The 21,451-nt window shown below is 43.8% G+C and overlaps 3 protein-coding genes across 8 annotated transcripts in view; 1 reads left to right on the top strand and 2 right to left on the bottom strand.

The window, feature by feature from the left end:
* Positions 1-21,451, top strand: part of NF1 (neurofibromin 1) — a 72,644-nt gene that overhangs the window by 24,660 nt on the left and 26,533 nt on the right. For 4 of the 6 annotated variants that reach the window (XM_086859338.1, XM_086859340.1, XM_086859337.1 and 1 more), the window contains exons 26-36: positions 675-856; positions 934-1,145; positions 1,737-1,898; positions 2,604-2,707; positions 3,293-3,428; positions 6,371-6,433; positions 8,264-8,422; positions 9,236-9,333; positions 9,446-9,592; positions 10,069-10,215; positions 10,559-10,669. In XM_086859338.1, the coding sequence (XP_086715464.1) occupies positions 675-856; positions 934-1,145; positions 1,737-1,898; positions 2,604-2,707; positions 3,293-3,428; positions 6,371-6,433; positions 8,264-8,422; positions 9,236-9,333; positions 9,446-9,592; positions 10,069-10,215; positions 10,559-10,669 (1,521 nt within the window). The remainder of the gene's footprint in view (positions 1-674; positions 857-933; positions 1,146-1,736; positions 1,899-2,603; positions 2,708-3,292; positions 3,429-6,370; positions 6,434-8,263; positions 8,423-9,235; positions 9,334-9,445; positions 9,593-10,068; positions 10,216-10,558; positions 10,670-21,451) is intronic. The other 2 variants (XM_086859341.1, XM_086859339.1) reach the window with 1 other exon arrangement.
* On the bottom strand, positions 13,890-19,848 carry OMG (oligodendrocyte myelin glycoprotein). The gene is made up of 2 exons (XM_023939407.2): positions 17,539-19,848; positions 13,890-16,810 (listed from the first exon to the last, which is right to left on the bottom strand). The coding sequence occupies exon 2, from the start codon at positions 16,802-16,804 to the stop codon at positions 15,506-15,508; it is 1,299 nt and encodes a 432-aa protein (XP_023795175.2). The 5' UTR covers positions 16,805-16,810; positions 17,539-19,848; the 3' UTR covers positions 13,890-15,505.
* On the bottom strand, positions 19,133-19,972 carry EVI2B (ecotropic viral integration site 2B). Its single transcript, XM_023939408.2, has one exon. It carries the CDS (start codon positions 19,970-19,972, stop codon positions 19,133-19,135), a length of 840 nt encoding a protein of 279 aa, XP_023795176.2.

The raw sequence follows: 21,451 nt of genomic DNA, 5'->3' as shown, positions 1-21,451 counted from the left end.
TAGTGACTTTTAGCTCTTTGTTTATACAATCACTCTAAACAGAAGCCCTGCATGACCTTTATTGTAAACTGTGCTCTCTTCCAGCAGAAATAATTTTATTATCCTGACAGGAATTACCTGTTCTATGGCCCATTTCAAAATCTCTGCCTTGTATGTTTATGGAAACATTTTCATTTAGAAAATAATTAGAAAATTTAGCTTTGTTTCTGCTTAATGCAGATGTGTGTTTCAGTCATGGTAGGGATTAACTCTATTTGTTAGTGTATTTTATTTATTTATTTTTATCCACCAAATTTAAACTCTGAAGACATCTGTTGATAGAGGCACACCAGTGCTGGGGAGAATGGGCGTGCCAGGTTTGGGACAAAGGGAGGTTGTTGGAGCACAGTTAAGATTTGGGCTGTGCTGTGAGGGTGCTCCTTGGTTTGGGGGGGTTGTTGTGTGGTTGCTGCTGTGGGTGAGGTTTAGGTGGTTGTTCATTGTGTATTAGCTCCAGTGGTGAGGTTTTGGGGAGGTTTGTTGTGCCTTGGTGGCCGTGGGTGAGGTCTGGGGAGGTTTGTTGTGCCGTGGGTGAGGTCTGGGGAGGTTTGTTGTGCCGTGGGTGAGGTTTTGGGGGGTTGTTGTGCCTTGGTGGCCGTGGCAGGGCACATGTGACCATGAGGCACTGTCCCCAGGTACTTCACGCTGTTCATGAACCTGCTGAATGACTGCAGCGAGGCGGAGGAGGACGGGGCGGCGGCAGGCGGGCGCAAGCGTGGGATGTCGCGCAGGCTGGCATCGCTGCGCCACTGCACTGTGCTGGCCATGTCCAACCTGCTCAACGCCAACGTGGACAGCGGCCTCATGCACTCCATAGGTAACGCCCCACACGCGGCCCCGCCGCCGCCCCGTGTGCCCACATCCTCCTTAGTACTGCTGCCTTCTCTCCACCAGGCTTGGGCTATCACAAAGACCTCCAGACTAGAGCCACGTTTATGGAAGTCCTCACCAAAATCCTGCAGCAGGGGACAGAGTTTGATACCTTGGCAGAAACAGTGCTAGCAGATCGGTTTGAGAGATTGGTGGAGTTGGTTACAATGATGGGTGATCAGGGGGAGCTTCCTATTGCTATGGCTTTAGCCAATGTGGTGCCTTGCTCTCAGTGGGTAAGTTGATTCATTTTTTTTCCTACATTTTATTAAAATAATAAGACTTGAAATAAAAAGTGCAACAATAGTCTGGGACAGAGAGAATAGAGCTACTACTGACAATAGCTAGCCTCTCTTAGTATGTTCTTAAAAAATGTGCTAATCTCAGTTCAGATCTTGATGATAAAACTGCATTTTAGTTAATGTCTAGGAGCAGTTTTATTTACAGTTATTATAATAAATGCACCTGGGCCGGTTATTTATTACAAGTGGTGTGTGCTGTGATGCAGACACACAGAATTGTATTTGCTTTCCTAGATTTTAGCAAGATGAGTTGGGCTTTGTTATAAAGCAGAGGAACTGCTTGTCTGTCTGGGTAACCATTCTGAATTTGTAAGACTGGATATCCTGAGGCAGATCTTCAGACAAGCAGTAGCACAGGAAGCGTTTGCAGAGAGATTGTGTTTGTGTAATTTGATATTTACCTGCCAGAGCCCATAGCAGACATAAAGCTTTGTTGCAAACTGCTTGCTGGTTTTGTCAGAGTACAGGGTTTCATACTTGCTTTGGCTCCCTGCAGTCAGATTAACACTGCCTCCTGCCTTTAAGGATGAGCTGGCTCGTGTCCTGGTCACACTCTTTGATTCCCGACACCTCCTCTACCAGCTCCTCTGGAATATGTTCTCAAAGGAGGTCGAGTTGGCAGACTCCATGCAGACACTCTTCCGAGGAAACAGCTTAGCCAGTAAAATAATGACTTTCTGTTTTAAGGTACATTATTTCTTTTTCTTTTTTTTTTTTCTTTTTTTTTTTTATTCTGCTACAGATCTCTTCAGGCAGGAAGAGTTTAGTAATATGAAATTACAAAGCCACCAGCCTGTGGGTTTAAGCGCTTGAGTAATGGGATTAGATAAAATCTCTACAGAGTTGCCTTTGGGTCTCAGTTTGAGTTAGTCTCAGCTCTCACATCTGTTAAGTTTAGGGAGTTTTCTTTTTGATTTTTAACATTTCATGAACTTAATCTTGTAGAAAATTTATACTCAGACACTTAAAAATTCGGTATCCCCCTGGCACTAAACTTTTGCCTTTCTGACTAGTTCATTTATATGAGTGATTTTGGGCCAGTGCCAGCTGGAAGACTGTTCCTGGTAAATTCTGAGCTCTTGTTTGTGTTCCCATTTCAGTTTTAAAAGTTGTGTACAAACAGAGGTGAAGCGTGGAGTCAGTGCTCTAAGAAAGAAAGTCTGCTGGTTAGCAGAGTTTTTATTTTTCTCTAATCGTAAATTAATTAAAATACCTGTAGAAATTGATCTTGGATGTGTTCCAGAGGAGAGACTTTAATATGCAAACCCAAGTTTTACAGGAATTTGGCTTATTCCAAAACAGATCAAGTGTTTCCAGGCTGTTGAGAGCTTCTAAAACTTTGCAGCACTGCTGTGTCAATCTGGCCTCTGTCCTTGTTTCCCTGGCACACAGGTCTATGGTGCTACATATTTGCAGAAGCTTTTGGAACCTTTGCTGCGGACTGTGATCACATCCCCTGAGTGGCAGCACGTCAGCTTTGAGGTGGATCCAACAAGGTTTGAGATTCAGAGCGAGCAGCACATGTATTTATCTGTAAACATGATTCCCACTCATTGTATGTAATAGGATTCCTTTTTCATTGTTGAAGATATTTTTCTCATGCTTTCATACTGTTGTACATCTCACTTTTCCAGACACATTGTCTCTGCAGCCCTCTTGCTCTGTTGCTTTAAATTATTTTTAACTTTTAAAAAAATTTTAAGTATTCATCTCTTAAGTAGTTTATCCAAAGATAGACCTTCTAATTAATACTTTAAACATTGACTATCTGTGTCTACCTCAAAAATTCCTTTCACATAAACCATCATGAACTGATAATGCAATTGCCAGTTAGAATTGTGTATGCATGTGTTTGTATGAAATGGTCTGAGAGAATCCCACCTACAGCTGTCTGTTCATTACTGAGTTTTACATGACCTTTCATTTGTACCTTATGTGGTTTAAAATGGTGATGGCAACTTTTGTGTCAAAGATCACAAGTATTTCCATAAGAAAAAGAGGAAATGAGGTTCTTACCAAGGATGTAAGTGCAGCTTGTGTCGTGTTTGATTGCTGGTCATACATGTGTGGGTCTGTTTCAGGCTGGAGCCTACAGAAAGCCTTGAAGAGAACCAGAGGAGTCTCTTGCAAATGACAGACAAGTTTTTTCAGGCAATCATTAATTCCTCCTCGGAGTTCCCACCCCAGCTGCGCAGTGTGTGCCATTGTTTATATCAGGTATGCCTGCAGTGGTTGCCTGCCCCTAAGCTTTGGGGTTGGTTTGTGAAATTCCAGCAGTTTGGAGCTTGGTGCTGGACACAGGGGGCTTCCCTAGACACTTTGCTCAGGTGTTTGTTAAATAACACCAGTCTGAAGGTAGGGGCCAATTGGTGTTTTAACATTTTTGTTGGCAATCAGGAGATGACTGAAGGTACCCAGGTTCCCCAACCTCCACCCCAAGTCCTCTGCTCTGTCCCGTGGCTGCTGAGCCCCGTGTCCTGCTGGATCTCCTTGTGTGTTTCTGATGGATTCAGCTGCTGTAAAAACACACATAGGAGTTCCCTTGGGGCTCCCTGGGAGTAGTTTTCAGTCCAGTTGGAGGACTGTCACAGAAATGCTGTGCCTGGTGGTATATTGAGCTGTGGTCTCAGTGAGGTGCTCTGGAAGAGCTACTTCTGCCCTTTCAGCCACAGTGTATCCAGGTCTAAAGCAAACAGATTATCTGACCTGTGTGAACTAATGATGAATAACAAAAATCCTGTTGGGTCATCTGCACAGGGGGTGCTGTAGGGATCAGGGCAACTGCTGCAATGCCAGAGCTTTGGAGTGAGAGCAGGGAATGTGTGTTGGGGTTGTTGTGCTCGGGGTTGTTCCCGAGAGCCCTTGCACTGACCCAGGTGCACAAATGCTGAGCCTTGTTCCTGCCTGGCAGCTCTGTAAAAGGCCTCTGAAGGCATCGCTTTCTCTTCCCAAAAGTGGCTGTGTTTGGGTTGGTGGCAGAGTGACTTTGGGGTTTTTGCTGTTTGAGTTTTGTAAGCAGGGAATGAGGTGGGCAAATTGGTCTCCTTCATTGGTCACAGGCATCGACTAGAAGAATACTTGAGTGTTACTGAAGATATCACACACAGCCTTGGTTGTTCCTTCTGTTATTGGATGTCACGTTCTCCCACACCTCACCCCAGAACTAGGTTTATATGCTGTTACCAGAATGTATCAGATTGCCATTTCAGTGTTACATTGCTACCAATTATTTCTATGCAAACCATTGGTAATTCCTGCATGAAATGGATTTCTAAAATGTGCTCACCAGCAGGCATTCCCAGAGATTATTCTATGGAAGCCTTTCCAAGTCTGTTGGCTTTATTCTTGCCTTTTACTGTGTGTGGTAATAAGAGTAATTTGTTCCCAAAAGAGATGATTTACTTACGGATATACAAGTGGTATTAACTGATATTTAGCTTCAATATTTACTATTTTAACTGTTTCTAGTAACAACTAGATTTCTGTACAAGTGTTTGTTCATCACAAATAGTGTTAGTCATTCTGTACTTAAAATTCCAGAGAATTTTGAACTCTGGCCTTTATCTGAAAGAAAGTACAACCAAGGTCTGATTTGGGGGCATTAATCCATTTTTATCATAAGAACCAAATAGGTGATTTTTATAAGATAACTTCCATTTTAAAAAGGTGAATGATCTCAAGCACTAGTGTGAGAGTAAATAACACTCAATTTTGTGGTAGTTTTTTCATTCTTATAGTTTTAAAGTGTGTGCAAAGAATGCTTACCATATGTGTTCTGTAAGTGATTAGTAGCTACTTACTGTAAGAACCTCACAGAAATGGTGTCTTTAGTTGGATATTGGCATCTTTGCTGCTGGTGTTCCTGTTTTGGGAGCAGAGCCCAGTGAGTGTTTTCCTTTGGAAATATCAATAACTGGCTACTGGGACAGATTCACCTGGCTGCTTACAGGTAATGTATGTTCAGGAGTGTGATGTGAGAACAAGCATGCTCACAGTAACTCCTGCAAAGGATCTGTGATGGCTCTTCTGTAAAATCCTCACAAACATACATGGGTTTTCTTGTGAAAGCAAGGTGGAAGTTTTCCTATAGCTTCAGTATTCCAGGGAGTTGAGTGTGTGTACAACTGCTCCAGAAGCCATGAGTGGAAATTCCACAGGGAAAGTTGGCAGAGTTAAGTTGGCAGTTGCCACTGGTTAAATATTGATAGGTCCTGCACAGGTTTCCGCTCAGCTTGCTTAGCAGAGTTTCACTGGCTGCTTTGGGTTGGGGTGTTTGCTTTCCGTTCGGTTCCATCCTGAACATGGGGAAACTGTGCCAGTGCCAGTGTGACCCCCTGGAGGTGGCTGGGTGCTGCAGGCTGGCTGGGACCCAGCCCTGGGTGCTGCTGGAGCCTTCCCAGGAACGCTAGCCCACCCCAGCTGCTGGGAGTGTTGATGCACCACTGGCTGGGGAGCAGGGTGCAAAGGGTGCAAGGGGCTTTGCTCAGATCCTGCTGGAAGCAGGACAGAGTTGGAGTCCTCTTGGTGGGTCCCTTTGAATCTCAGTGAAATGCAGAAATAAGCACAATCAAGTTAGATCTCTTGATTTGGAGGTCTCTAATAAATTAACATAGACTGTAACTTTTTTCTTCCTTTGTCCAGAGAGTGTTTTATGGCAGAGTTACCTCTGACAGTGGTAATAACCCTGATGGTTCACAGGTCTAACCAAATTGAAGGACACACAGAGAAACATTGGGAAGATTTAAAACTCTAAATTTAATTTAAAAAGCAGTATGTATTTCAAAGGTATAACACTACTATTTGTACTGTTAAAATTATTTGGGGATGGTAAATTATATTTGAAAACTGAATACACCATTTAAGGCCCAAGATTGTGTATCATGAGCACATTGATGTGGTTTGACTTTTAATCTAGCCAGAAATAGTAGAAATGATTGAAATTCAACATTTGCTTGTTTTGTATTTAGTGCTTTGTAAATAAGATGTAATAAAACTGTGGAATAAAAACTCCATCATCAGTCTTTAGTTTATATATTTCATTTTCTGTTGGTTATGTTTGTTACATTTTACTGTGTAATTTATGTACAAGTCAACATTGGTTTTTTGTTGCTGTATGTAGTTGGTGCTGTGACTTGTTTGTGCTCATCTCTGTTCTGTAGGCAACTTGCCACTCTCTACTGAATAAAGCTACCGTAAAAGAAAAAAAGGAAAACAAAAAATCAGTAAGTTTGGAGACCTTTTTATTAGCCATTTCTTTCAAAGCACAACAGAAATCTTTTGCTGTTTGTTCAAAATATCTTCACTTCAGTCTATTTGACTTCACTGTAAAATCATTCTACTAATTCTGGCACAAAATAGCTTTCATTTCAATTAACACTGGAATTAAGTTAGATTTAAAATATTCTCTGTGTGCCTATTTGAGTAAATGAGATATTTTTAACATTACTGCTTAGTATTTAATATTCTGACTCTTCTAGTCTTGCCACCATCTTCAAATTAAAAAATTGTGGAAGAAAAATGTTTTCTTTGGTTTTGAGAAAAATCTGGGTCTCTTGAGCTGCTTTAACACTCTGGCAGATAACCTGAGCTTGCATCCTGGGCAAAGAACAATTAATATTTGTGGGGTACTGGAAAGAAGTTCATGAGACTTGTGTCTGGCACATTTTCTTTTGTTTGTTTTGTAATTAAGTAAGAAAACCCCAACTTCAGCACTTGTATTATTTCCTGAGAAAAGCAGATTTTCCATTTAAGTAACTTGATGTGTTAGGATTTAGACCCATGGGTTGCTTTAGAACGTTGTCTTTAGAAGTTCAGACTTATTATTTTCTTTGGCAGTGACCTCAAAATATAAAGTATGAATGAACCAGAATGGAAATTTTGACTTCTACTAAATACTCTCTTATATTTGTTGTAAACGAGCAGAATAGTAATCATGTTTTAAATGCAAAAGCTGTGGGCAAACCAGTATTTTACAAGAAAATATCAGTAATTGCATCGCAAGGTAACTGACTGGAGTTGCTACTGAACCAAAGTGATTCTTGGTGTATTTTGTACTAATGGCTTTGTCTGGTTTAAGCAGCATGATTTGAGAATGCATTAGTTATGTTTTGATGTATTTTACTAAACTGGGATTTGTTTGAAGGGCTTTTTATTATTTTAAACTATACAGGATTATATCAAGTTGACTAATTTTATTCTGTGAAAAGGAATCTGACTCATTTGGATTAACCATTGTTACTCATTACAATATACAGATACTGATGTTTTATAGAACCACATGTTGCATATCCAAGAACTTTATTTTTTGTCAGGAAGCTTTGTCTTTAACTTTTCAAAGTTAAATGAAAGATATCCAAAGAACAACTCTCCTCTTAGTAACGCATAATTGATTTCCTAAAAGAAAAGAGATTTCTTTTTTCTTTCAACATCTTCAGAATTATTTTTTTCCTGGGTGGCAAAGGACAATATTTTAAATCTGCTGAGTGGTTTTACACAGTGTGTGTGTAGGCAGAGGAGTGCACTGGCCACTCAGCTCTGTCTCCTTCCGTCCTGCTGTGGACAGATGATGGTTCTGAAGGGTATTTCTGCAAATAGCTCCTCCTCACAAATTGGAAATGACTCCTGCAGCTGTACAACACAGTGTTGTTGCTGGAGAGGCTCGTGGCTCAGCTGTGCAGTTACAAACACACAGATCAAAGACCCAGTAGGTGAAAGGTGTTCCCTGTGTTGGGGTAGGGCAGTGCACACCTGGGGCTGGGGCTGCAGCACCTGCAGGGTCCCTCCAGGAACAGGGCCCTGTGTGGGGACAGCTCTGAGACATGGCCAGGAGCTGTGGGAGCCGTGTCCCTGCCAAGGGAGCTGTGCTGCTGTCTGAGAGCCCCTCTCCTTTCCCTCTTGTTCTGGTTCTCTGGGATGCAAGAGAGTCCTGCTCCAATGTGCTGAGCACGATCAGTGTGGAAAGAGCGCTTAGGCTTGGCTTGCCATGCTAGGCTTTTGTCAGCCCTTGCCCTCTGCTTAATGCAGGACTGTTGTGTGTAATTGTCCATGCCCAGGTGGTGAGCCAGCGCTTCCCCCAGAACAGCATCGGGGCCGTGGGCAGCGCCATGTTCCTGCGCTTCATCAACCCTGCCATCGTGTCCCCGTACGAGGCGGGCATCCTGGACAAGAAACCCCCGCCCCGCATCGAGCGCGGCCTCAAGCTCATGTCAAAGGTGAATCCCCAAACACTGTTACATGCCCAGGTTTTGTGTTCTGCCTGCTTCAGAACTGCTCTGACCAATATGTGAAAATGGGGGGAAATGGAGAGCTCTTTGTAGCAACCGTCATGTTCCTTGAAGGTGCAGTGTCTGTGCTGTGCTGGTGCATCATGGCACTGTTTGAGCTCAGCAGCATAAGGATGGGGACAAACACTTGGCCAAAAGGATGGATAAGAGAGCAGAATTCCAGCCCTTCACTTGAACTTCTTGTTTGGAAACTAACAGACCGATGTTCCTGTGAGAGCACAGTGAGGGTAGCAGCAACCAGCATTTATCGAGTTCATCCCACTGCTAAAGAAAGGATTTTCCTGTCTTCAATCTCATTTGGTCATATTTCTTGTAAAAAAAAAAAGGTCTAATGTTGGCATAAAAAGTCTGTGGCCTGTGAATATTGTCCATTGTAAATGCTGAGAAATTCTTCTTTAGATAGGGGCGTGCTAGTGCTTTTATCTACCTGTCTTAAATTCCAGGAGAAGTACTTAATAACTTACTGGTGGTTTGAAAGATGATTTATTTTCCTAGTTTAAAGTTCATAAATAAGTGAACTGGTTTTTAGTATTTAAAAATATGAGAAGGAAAAGATTTTGAAAGTGAATGTGTTTTAAATTATTTGACTTACTGGCCTTTTGTTGTGAAACCTCAAGACAACAAGTAAAAATAAACTGTTTCTGCCAGTTTACCTTCACTGGCAGAAATATTTGTGTCAATTACTGTAACAGTTAATACATTAAACCTTTGTGTGTCTTTGCCATGATTTTTTTCCTTTAGATCCTTCAGAGTATTGCTAACCACGTGCTGTTTACAAAGGAGGAGCACATGCGGCCTTTCAATGACTTTGTGAAGAGCAATTTTGATGCAGCACGAAGGTACGGCCTGGGGCCAGCACAGGGGTCGTGGTGTGTGCAGAGAGCTCTGAGTGTCCCCAGCCCTTGGCTGTCCCTCCCCACACTGAGGTTTGCTCCTGGGTCTGAATTGCAGGTTTTTCCTTGACATCGCCTCCGACTGCCCAGCCAGCGACACCGTCAACCACAGCCTGTCCTTCATCAGCGACGGCAACGTGCTGGCACTGCACCGCCTGCTCTGGAACAACCAGGAGAAGATCGGCCAGTACCTGTCCAGCAACAGGTGAGGCTGCAGCCCTGGCACGGGGGGGTGTGCTGAGGGGAAAGCTCCCAGACTCCTGCAATGGCTTGGGTTGGAAGGAACCTTTAAAGCTCATCCCATCCCACCCTCTGCACATAGGCAGGGACACCTTCCACTAGCCCAGGTTGCTCCAAGCCCTGTCCAGCCTGGGCCTGGACAGTGCCAGGGATGGGGCAGCTGCAGCTGCTTTGGGCACCCTCTGCTAGGGCCTCCTCACCCTCACAAGAAAGGATTTCTTCCTAATATCCAATCTAAACCTCCCCTCCATCATCTAAAAGCTGTTAATATTTGGAAATGCTCTCTTCTGTTGCTCCTGTTATTACTAAGAATATCATTGAATATCATTGAAGATTTCTCATACTTTAAAAAAGAAAATGCAGCTTGCTCCAGCTGAGGAAGGGTAGTGGGAATTGCTGAGTAAAGAAAGACTTTACTGACAAAAAACATGTTGTTTGTAGGGACCACAAGGCTGTTGGACGACGACCTTTTGACAAGATGGCAACACTTCTTGCCTACCTGGGGCCTCCTGAGCACAAACCTGTGGCAGATACACATTGGTCCAGCTTAAATCTCACTAGTTCCAAGTTTGAAGAGTTTATGACAAGGTAATAAGATTATTGTGGTGGGAACACATGTGGGTTTCTAGGCTTTATAATGTGAGGAGGTGTCAGTAGTTCCTAAGAATCTCTGCTATCAAGACTATCTCTGTTTCAAAGGGGAGTTTAAAAAACAGTCTACATAAATGTTTTAGGTTTCTGAGTAGATTTCAATTTAAAAAAAAATAAATCTGGAAACCAGAAATGGTGGTAACATATGTTTTTTAAGGAAGGCTGAAGATTGTGTGAACTTAGTACTTTTGTTCAGAGATGGAAGTAAAGAGGGTTTGGGATTTTTAAAGTTTGTTTGGAAGGCAGTTGTGGAAGTTGATGTCAATGTATTGCTTTTTAGGCATCAAGTACACGAAAAGGAGGAGTTCAAAGCACTGAAAACATTAAATATTTTCTACCAAGCTGGGACATCCAAAGTTGGCAATCCTGTTTTCTACTACATTGCTCGGCGGTAAGAAACCTTTCGCCTTCCCGATCTGAAATGAATCTGTCAATCAAAGGTATCAAGTGATGTTTCCTATATATAGGAAACATCAGCTTGGTAACAAGAGTCTGAAAATAGCTTATTTGTTAAAATTTGCTGACTGTTTCTGAGTTGTTTCCTAAACCAAAACTGCCATTACGTAATAATTATGCTCATGACAGGAGTCATTCCTAGCGGTGTTAAGGAAAGGAAGATGTGTGTGCTCATACTCAGGTGTGGTCAGAGGCAGCTCTGAGGACTGGATGAGCTGCTGAAGCTGCTGTCTGTGCTGAGGTGCTGCTGGTGGGGGTGTGCTGGCAGCACTGGGGAGGCTGCTTTGGCTCGGGGGGTCCGTGGGAGTGCTGCCAGGTCTGGGAGTTCTCCAGTCCTGGTGTCAGCAGCCACTTTGGGGTGCTGGCACAGCCCCTGGGTGTTCGTGGTCTGGTCATTGCTGGTGCATTTTCTGCCTCTGGGAGCAGAGGCCTGCCTGGGGATGCTGGGTAGCTCTGTGCTTCTTGCTCCCTGCTGACTGTGGTGGTGGCAGTGGGGGGCCACTTTCAGTGTTGTGATGAGAGGATGTCATCAGTGGTGATTCTTTGAATGGAGTGAAGGAACACAAGATGAGTAGTGTCACTTATCTTCTGTCCTGATTTTCTGTCCTTCAAAAGCCACACAACAGTCCATGAAATGTGCAGGTGTGCTGACAGAAGGGGCTGGCTCAAAGGCAGCCTGGATGGTTTTTTTTGCCCCCCTTTAATTTTTTTTTTTTTCTTTTAGCAAGATCCCTAATGTTTAAGCCCCTTACATGCACAGAGTTAGAAGCAAGGGCAGTCTTTTGAATTCTTTTTAAAAAGAAGAGAATTTCTGTTTGCTTGCCACATTTTTCTTCTCCATTTTGTTCCATTAGGCACAGTCTTATTTCATGTCAAGTCAAACAAAATGCCTGCATTGTTATCCTGCCTTGTTCAGACAAGAAATTAGGCATACAAATGCAGAGAGTAGTGATAACCCATCTTAAAAAGTGACTGTGCCTGGCAGTGATCTGAGGCATCCTTATGTATTCTGTGCAGACCTGCCATGCAGTGCTTCCTTGTTTGCAGAGCAAGAAATGGTTATTTCGTCTGCAGAGAGAGAATTTCTGGAAGTAAATCAAGGCAAAAGTTTGCACCACATGTTTTCTAGGCTTAACTCACCTCCCTCTTCTTTAAAAATTAAAAAGAAAAATTAATTTATACAGAGATGCCTCACTGGGCAAAACTGTCTTGGTCCCATCAGCCAAGTGTTCCTGCCTTCAGAGAGGTGGGAAGGAGCAGATTCCTGACCATTTTATCCAGGTGGGGGTATTAATGAAAATATTGTTGTACTTCAACATGAGCCTTGCTGCTAGGTGAGTTATTACCTTTGTACTCAGCAGCTGCGCAATTCAGCAATCCTGGCAGGGCTGCCTTCCAAACCAGCAGGAAGGGCTTTGCTCTGGGATGATGCTCTGGCATCCTCTCATAGGAATGTGGCTAAGTGGAGCTTATTTGGGGTCTTTGTCTTCTGGTTCTGAGCCAGATGTTGTATTTTCAAGGTGTAAAATTTGGAGAAATGGTTTAGATTGGAGCTGCCAGGGTGTTTGAGGGCTTGTAGCAGGCTGGGGTTTTTGGGGTTGCTTTTTTCCCCCTTTTTTTCCCCTTTTTTTTTCTTTTTTTTTTTTTAGTTGAAGATCTTGTTGCTAAGGCATTGTTGAGTCATTTTACTAAGATATCTGGATCAGTTTATGTCCTTGTGCTGTGAAATTTAATTCCTTCTGTCATCTATCTTCACATTTTGTTTCCTGGGCAACAACCCAGCTTCTGGAGCCAGTGCTCTTCTGTTTTTAATCCCTACCCAGTTACAAAATGATCCATAAATCAATAAATATTGATCCTGAACTACCGCCATTAGGTTTTAAAGCTGATCCCAAACTAATTAATAGGAATAAAACCTCTGAGTTATTGCTGTAGGCGCAGCAATCCCCACAGCGGTTTTACCCTTTCCAGAGAGAGCACACAACTATTAGAGGTGTACCACAGCTTTTTTGGGTATTTTGAATCTTGCCCTGAAATGCTAAATAGTTGTTTTGAATACCAGTTTCACCAAGAATAGATTATTTTGAATTTCTGGAGGTCTGAGCACGCAGCGTGTTTACAAACCCCGGCCCTTGGGCTTAGCTCAGAGTGTCTGCGCAGTTGCCCAGCAACAAGTGCTCGACTCCCACACTTCTGCCTCCTCCCTGCTGCCTTATCGACTCATTCGTATTCCAGAAAAATACCAGGAAGCCTCAATTCCAGTCTGCTTCACTGAAAGCAGTGTGAGCAAGAAGCGCTGGTGCTGCAGCTTGGGCAGGGTTTGGGAGGGAGTGCAGCCCTGGAGCAGTGCTGGCTCTCTTCATACCCAGCTTCCCAGTCCTGTCCCTGCTTTTGGAAAACCCCATAGCCTCAGTTCCACTTCCCAGTTCCTCCTTCAGGCATGCTGAGGAGTTTGAAGGCTGGGTAGCAAGTCCTTTAAGGTGGGGGCTTGCAATTTGCCCCAGATAACCTCTGGGAAGCAGTGTTTTCTTGTTGCTGGTCACCAGATTGTCTCATTATTTAAATTATGATTTAATTTAAATTTAAAAGTTGATTCCATGTAGGTTTTTTAAATGCAGTAGAATTTGGCATCCTGTACTGATTCTGCAGCAAAGACACATGCAGTATTTCCTGTAATTTCCTCAAATCAAGCACTACAGCCACAGTACCTCATTTTGTGATGAGTCCTGCCTTGCAAGCTTGCTGCTCCCACTGTGTGGGATGAGGCAGTTCTGGGAATTGCTGAGTTCAGAGCATGGGAAATAGGTTGGTGCTACAGTCAGCCAGCACTTAGCCAACACAGGGACTGTCCAAAGAGAGCAGCAGCAGGGACTTCTTTGGTGTTTCTAAGTTCTAAAGGGTAGGAAGGGGAAGGATAGTACCAATGTTGTGACCATCTCACCAGCTTATTGCTGAACAGTATTAGAGATCCATCAGTATCTAAATAATGCAGTTTAATATAACCATAATTTCCCCCCATAAGACATGACAATGGAGCCTAATGTCTGCTTTAAACAGGTTTGTATAATACAATGTATAATACATTGTATAATGCAATGCTATCTATTTATTCTATTACTCTACTTATTAGAAAAGAAGCACAGTTGCTAGTTCAGTTCAATACAAACATAACTTTATTTTTACTTAAATGCCAATGAAATAACTGTACAAATCCATTGTGTAACATTTACTGTTAGAAATTAAAACACATTTCCGGTTATAGAAATACTGTTCACAATTGGAAAGTTGTCATTTCTCTGATACCAGTGGTTGTAAATGATCTACAGCCCCCATTGACACCTTAGGGGAAACTGGTAGAGGACTCCTGTCTCAGTTGTGAGGTTTTCTGGGTTTTGCAGCACCTTCATGCTACAATAACTGGAAATTAAATGGCCTGGAATGAATGAAAAACATTGTATAAGATCTGTAGTATTAAGTGGATAATACTTTTTCAATTAACTTGTTCTTCAGTTTTCATTTCATGCTGTTTGCAAAACTTCATCTGTAGTATATCAAGTACCTTTGCCATAATTTAAATAGTTTTCCTAGAGTGGACAGAACCATGCGTGCAGCTACTTCTACTGGCTGACGGTGCGGATGTCGAGGAGAAGAGCATCCATGCTCGCCCTTAGAAAGCAGGGATTTGGGCATGTTCAGTGCCATGGACTGGATTCATTCTCTTTGAAGTCACAAGAGTCAGGATTATTTCAATGACAGCTCACCAGCTAACTGCTTAATTGATTTGTTACATGACTCGTGTTAGAAATTGGCTGATGTTTTGTCTTACTGATAGTAGTTTGCTACCTTCTGGCTGATTTGTGGTATTCTTTTAAGCAGAACATATTAACATTTCAGGATGCCACTTGACATAAAGTTAAGGAGTTCCAGGTCATTAATTTGGGTAGATAACACCTTGGTGTTTGACAGTGTCATGGCATTGAACATTTGGCATTTTTCTCTACTTTTATCTTTTTTTTCTTCTTTTTTTTTTTTTTTTTTAATATGGAGAGAGTAATAACTTGCCTGCAGTCTCTAAGTCAAGCCAGAGCAGAAGGAATACTAGCCCCTACCACTGTCCCATGCTGAAGTTAGACCATGTTGCCATCTCAGTTTACACCCTCATAGCAGACATCATGGCATTGTCATATTTAATTCCTAAATTCGAAACGGTTGTTCTTCATATTTAAAATACTCTAATACATATGAAGCAAACATAGATACACATGCTAGCGATTTTGCTCAGGAATAACTTCTGATTAGTGAAACAGTTCAGTTTAGTTCTTTTATTTTTTCCCTTTCTTTTGCATGTCATCATAACTTACAAGGAATCTGTGCTGCTATATTACAGGAATTGCTCACCGGCAAGTCAAGCAAGACAATGCAGATATGATACAGGCCTTCTGTTTTTATCCAGTTGTTTGATGACAAAATCATACATTAAATTAGTACTTAAAATGCTGATGTGTTTATTCTGTGCAAGTAAAAGGAAGAATTTAAATACAAAATAAGCACATTTTTAAAACCAAAATAATAGATTAGTTGTACTCAATTAAGACATATGAAAATAAGTAGCAGCTTAGTATCAAGACGTTAGTGTGTGCGTCTTTAAGAACTGTTACTTTCTTTAGATCAGAGTCTGGACTTGGAATTTCTTTCATTCATTATTTCAGCTGGATGCGTTAACTCCAGCTGTTACCACATCAGCTCAGTAGTTTCTGTGGGCTGGGGGCCCTTAGTCCATGGCCACGGCCAGGGCGTGCAGCAGTGCCAGGCACAGCAGCCCCACCTGCCAGCGGCTGGCGCGGGAGGGCACGCGCGCGTCCGGGGCACTCGGCGTGGTCTCCTCCTTCCTTAAGGTAGCGGTTGTGCTTTGAGGCAGCTTGGAGTTGGTTGTTGGCATTCCACTGGTGATGCTTAAAGTCATGGGAGTGGTGGAGGATCCTGTGGCAGGAGCCAGGCTGGCGTTGCCCTCGGTGGAGTCCTGGGCGAGGATTGTGCGTGTGGCCATGGCCTCCTGGGGGCCGGCGGGGACGTGCAGCCGGGGCCAGTCTGTGCCGGGGAACAGAGCTGGGTGGCTTTGGGTCGCCAAGGCAGGGACTTCCTTGGCTTTAAATTGTTTGTGCATTTTGGTCGCTTTGGTGGGCTCAGGCGCCACAGCAGAAGCCTCCCTGCCCTCTGCCTTTGTGCCTTTGACCATGGGGCTGGAGTCCAGCGCCGTGGACTGGGCCGGGGCTGGCACGGTGCTCGCCCAGAGCCAGGGCTGCTCGGCACAGGGGACCCCCACAACACGGGCAGCTGTGCCCTGCACCCACTGCAGCACATAAGGGATGTTTTGGTTATCGCTGCAGGACCAGGGGTTGTTGTACAGAGTTATTACCTGCAGCTGGGAGAGCTGGTCGAAAGCTTTGTCAGGAATGTATGAGAACTTGTTGTTGTGCAGGTAGAGGCTTGTGAGGTGTTGCAGTCTCACCAGTGTTCCTGGGAGTATCTGGGACAAGAAGTTATTGGATAGATCCACTGTCTCTATGTTGTAGGGTATGTTGGTTGGAACTGTCCAAAGTTTGTTGCTGCTGAGATTGAGAAACTTGAGACTGCTCAGTGTGTTGTTGATCAGGACAGCTCTTTCCACCATATTCCTGGAAATATCGAGCACTCTGAGATTCCACTGGTAAGCTGTATCAAGTTTCTGAAGAACTTTAATGTTGTTGTTTGTGGCATATAATTCCCATAAGGACTTGGGCAGATGAGCAGGAACATTCTTGAGCCAATTATTTGAAATATCAAGGGTCCTCAGATTGGTGAACCTCGTTAGCTGATGATCAAGATCTACAAACTGGTTAAAGGACAGATTTAAATATGTAAGGTTGTCTTGAAGTCCCTGGGGCAGTACAGTTAAGTTTCTGCCTGAACAGTCCACATTCCTGTCGTTTCCTGAGCACTTACAGCTAGAAGGACAGAGACCCAAACCAGTGGGTATGAAAACCAGAAGGACCAGCAGACAGGTAGATGTGTTCAATATCTGGTATTCCATTGTTGCCTGGAAATAAATATACCAAAATGGCACCCTTTAAATCCATGTAATACATTTTATCTCTGTATAAGGGTTGTCTTGGCAATGGCCACTTGCAGGAGAAATTAAGTAAAAATATCAATAACCCCCTTTGTGGCACAGTCCTTTTTAGAATTGTTCAAGAGAGACTTCACAAAGCATCCCTTCAGCCTGTCATGTTGTCTGGCAGAATGAGACTTGTTTTTTTCATCTCCCTTTCCCCCTCCAGCTCAAATGAGGGCTTTCTTCCGAAAATGCAAGTCTCTTCCAAACGTTATACAATGTCTGCTTCTTGTTTTTAGTGATTTCAAGCCTATATTATGTTTGGAATAATGTGTTCATTTATAAAGGATGAAAAAATAGCTGTCAACTGGATCTTCACAAATCTCTGCAGTAATGTAGCAGTCCCCCCCATCCAGGCATGCTGTTTGCTTAAGTAAATAGGTTAAAATACATCGTAGGAATTTACCTTGAAACCCAAATTCCAGTGTCCGTGCTAACATGCACTGTAGCGTTTTTCCCTCCTTACAGTGTTAATTATGATCTCAAAGCTAGAAACACATGTTTAGAACCCGAGTTACCGTTAGTAAGAAATCTCTGATACTGCAGCAAATTCCTGGTGCAAGCATCTGTCATCAGCTCCTAATTCTATTCCTGTTTCCACCTCTGATTCGGTAGTAGGATTTTGTCAGTAAAATCAAAAAGCACAAACTTACCGTGGTGTCCTGCAGTATCAGCACATCGTTTCTGTGATGGATTGGAGCGTAGAGGTCGCCTCGTTCTGGAGAGCAGCTCCAGAGGCTGCCAGGGGCTGTGCTTGTCTCAGCTGCATCGTACGGCTGCGCCCGGCTCCGCAACCACCTGATCCTCTGGGCACTGCAGAGCCGGCCTCGAGCCCTGCCAGGGCTGGGCAGAGCAGGAGCAGGGAGTGCCCACTGCCCAGCCCTGGGGGCTCCTGCTCCCTCCCCTCGTGCTGCCTGCTCGCTCCCCCGCACGCCCACTCTGCCAGCTCCGGCTGCCGTTCCACTTGGTGGCTGTTTGAAAAGGCAGGTTAGCTTGGCTTCTTTTTGCCTCCTGTTAATCTCTCCTCCTGCAATAGAGGTTCATGTGAATTTAGGCTTTCTAGCTGAAGCTTTTTTAAGCTACACTGCCAGAATATGTTTTCATAATTTAAAATACTCTGTTTTCTGCTCCTCAGATCAGGCTGTCACTGTGTTGTCAGGTATAATACAGCTCAGCTTGTAGGATTTTATGGATTTGTACAGGAAATCACCATCTGATTTTCTCAAAGCAATATGAGAGTGAGAGTGTTTATAATGTTTGGTTTATAGAACTGTTAATTTTAACAGGGTATGACTTGAATTGTACAAAAATCTTCATATAATTGTAATGCTATTCTTTAGGCATACCAAATCATACAGCTTATGTAAACAGGAAAGGAAATTGAAAATATATTTTCCTATGGCCATTGTATGCACAGCAGCCTGGAGTTGCATTTAGATAGCGTACTACTCCTTATTAGTGATAGTTTGAAAATTCTGGTTTATTGTGTGCAAGTCTTTTTTCTGTGGTCCATCCAGAAATCTATTCCTTCCTCAAGTGAACTGCAAACTCTGCCATTTTGCAGAGCTCTCATGGAAGGCTAGCTTCAGTGACTATCAGCTTCTTTCTATAAATATAAATATTCAATACTGGTAAAAAATAAAATTATTTACTTCTGGTATCAGCCTGCTACTGCCCAGCCAAGGCTGGTGTGGGGGAGATGAGCTGTGCTGGTACTCAGGGCCCGGAGAGGAGCATGGAAAGCACTTGGACACTGGGAACTCGAAAGAATCTTACACCCATGAACCATTAAATGAGTTTGTGTTGGTAACTGAGTGCATTCTGTATCTAAGCAAATATTCAGGTGGGCTTTAAGTGACCAAAACATCTTTGACTCAGAAAGCTTTATTAAAGTGGCCTGGAATGGGTTGCGTTCACTTGCCCCGCCCAGGGGAGTGAAGCCGGGTCCCTCTGAAGCTGGGCTGTGTCTGAGCTCCCCGCGTGTCACCGGCACACACAGCTGTGTGCTCTGCCTCCTGCACTCTCTGCTGATGGGTGATGACTGGGCACAGCTCGGATTGTACTCAGAGATTTGCTTCAGGCAGAAGCAGGTTGTTCTCTCTTGTGAAAGCTGAAGTTGGGAAACACCAGGGAAATGTCAAGGGGCCTCACTGTTCTTGCCTGCATCAACTTCTCCTTTTTCCACTTTTTTGAAAATAAGAAAAATGTATTAAAAGAAAAAGGTACTCTGGAAGTTAACCTGGCAGTCTACAAAGGGTGTTCTGGCTGGGGCAGTGTTTCATGGATCTCCTGGATCAGTAGCTCAGGTGCTGAGGGCTGTGGTTCCTCTGCTTCCAAGTGCAGTGCCGAGGGCTTGCTGGGATCGGAGCTGGGCTCCTCGGTGGCTTCCCAGAGCCAGTCCGGGGGTGGTGGCAGGTCAGGGCACACAGCTGGAGTGTCTGGGGGAGGACAGGAGTCAGCTGCAGTGCTGGCTGGCTCCGAGGCAGGAGCTGGGGCTGGGGCTGTGCCGGCTCCGGAGCAGCCCACGGCCGGTGGAGGCAGCTGCCCGTTCTCAGTACTGGTACTGAGGTGGGGTGGGTTCTCTGAGGTAGTCGAGTCCTCCTGCAATTTTGTGCCTTGATTCAGTCTCCAAGGCAACATAAATAAGACTGAAGAGCGCTTGGTGCCATGGTCAGAGTCCATGAAGAGATCTGGCGTGTCACCATCCATGAAGGGGGACCGGCCTGCCCAGTGGGACTCGGCCAGAACAGGCCTCATGCAGCATTTCCACAGGAGAATGATGAGAACTGCCAGCAACATCCCAATCAAAACAAGGCCAATTAGCAGCGCAGCTACCCAGCTGCCGTCCCCAGCTTCCTCCTCCCCTGGCAAGGCCTGGGGTTCTGTTACAGCCAGGGATGTGGCAGACTGGTAGAAACTGGGCCCAGTTGCTTGCAGTTGGTAGAGAGGGCGTTTGTCTGTGCGTGGGCTCGCGGCAGTGCTGCACGTGTGGCTTTCGGTCGTGGCAGCGTGGTGAGGTGCTGCTGCAGAAAGGGAGCTCCAGATTTCCCCACAGAAGAGAACCAGCACGATCTGGTTACTGGCCATTTTCCTCCAGCCTCTTTACAAGGGTCCTCTCCTAATGCAGCAGGGAAGAAGTACAACATGGTAACTCACAAACTGTATTTCTGCACTTCAGTGCCACCAGACAGTTCTGTGTTAATACCATCATAGTGAAAATAATGGTCTCTACCATATTTCACATTTCAAGCCTGTTCCCATCTGCATGATCAGTGGGTTTGGCACTGACTTTACAAATAACAGCAGATTTTCAGCATTACTGATCATATTAATAAAGTGGCCTGTTTGAAGGTGATGGCTTATTATCATCTTTTTCCACCTTATCAGAAAAAGGCATTGGCAGAGCAGTCCTCACAGCATTTCAAAATAGCATTTATCAGTCATGTAACTGGCTATGGACCTAGAACAAACTCTGCAGCATTGACAGGCAGGGTTGTCAGAAGTGAAGAAACGGCTTGTTGTGATATAAGCTGAGACAGAAGTGAAAGGCTCTTTACAATTCTCTTAAACTTTTATTCCTGTTTTCATATTTGTTCAGCATAGGAAAATAATTAAAAGTTTTCCAAGTACTGATGCTATAATGACACAGCATTCTAATGGTAAAGTATTTTATAAATAAATTCCTGCATGCAGGTTGTGCAAATGTTGAGCTGTTGGCATGAAACCGACTTTTTTTCCTGTACTGATTAGAGTTGAGCTCTAAATGTCTCCATGTGAAATAAATGATACAAAATTCATCCCCTACACAGCTCTTTTCCTTCTGAAGTTGCTTTCATGCAATTTGAGCTAATTCATTAGTTACTATAGTGCTAGTCCTGTGAAGCTATTTCTGGGAAATTAATATGCATGAGTCTTTACGGGTTTACAAATATGCAAAATTAAATTTTAAATGCAGCAGTGTAAACACACACGAGCAGTAAGTTAATGACTCGAGAACATCGTGATCTAAACTGTCAGGTTTGTAATGGGTTAAAATGATTCAATCCAGTTTTTATCCAGCTCCCCTCTTTTCAAAATAGACTCAATACTTGAAGTTGATCCTTACCTGTACATTTATCTTCTCTGAAGCAAGCACCGTCTGCCTTTGTTGTTTGGAGGCTCAGGAGGGCTGTCTGTGCTCAGAGTCAAACAGTGTAAAATGGCTCTTTTCAGCAGAAGTTTGTGCAGAGAGGGAGGAAATTGCCACCGCCGGCAGGAAGTGTCTGTGCCGGGCAGCCTGGGGCTCTTGCCAGGGAGATCCTGTGTTCTACGGGCAAACTCCTGCCCTGCCGGCTGTGCTGGGCTTCTGGAAAAATGGGTCTGTGGTTCTTGCCACGGCAGGCACCTCTGTGTGTTTGTGTGGAAATTCTCAAATACCTGTCTGCCTGTCTTTGTAGAAAATAGTTATAGTTTCTTCTGTGTGAATCAAAAACTGCAAGTTTGGATGTGCGTTGCTGATGTAATTCAGTGGTGGGTTTGCTGTGCTCTCAGGGTTATTAGTGGGAAACCACCTGGGTTCCTTGGTGA

The sequence above is a fragment of the Cyanistes caeruleus genome, chromosome 21 (genome assembly GCF_971803275.1).
Source record: "Cyanistes caeruleus chromosome 21, bCyaCae1.hap1.1, whole genome shotgun sequence".
NCBI lineage: Eukaryota > Metazoa > Chordata > Aves > Passeriformes > Paridae > Cyanistes > Cyanistes caeruleus.
This window is presented reverse-complemented; position numbering and strand designations above follow the sequence as displayed.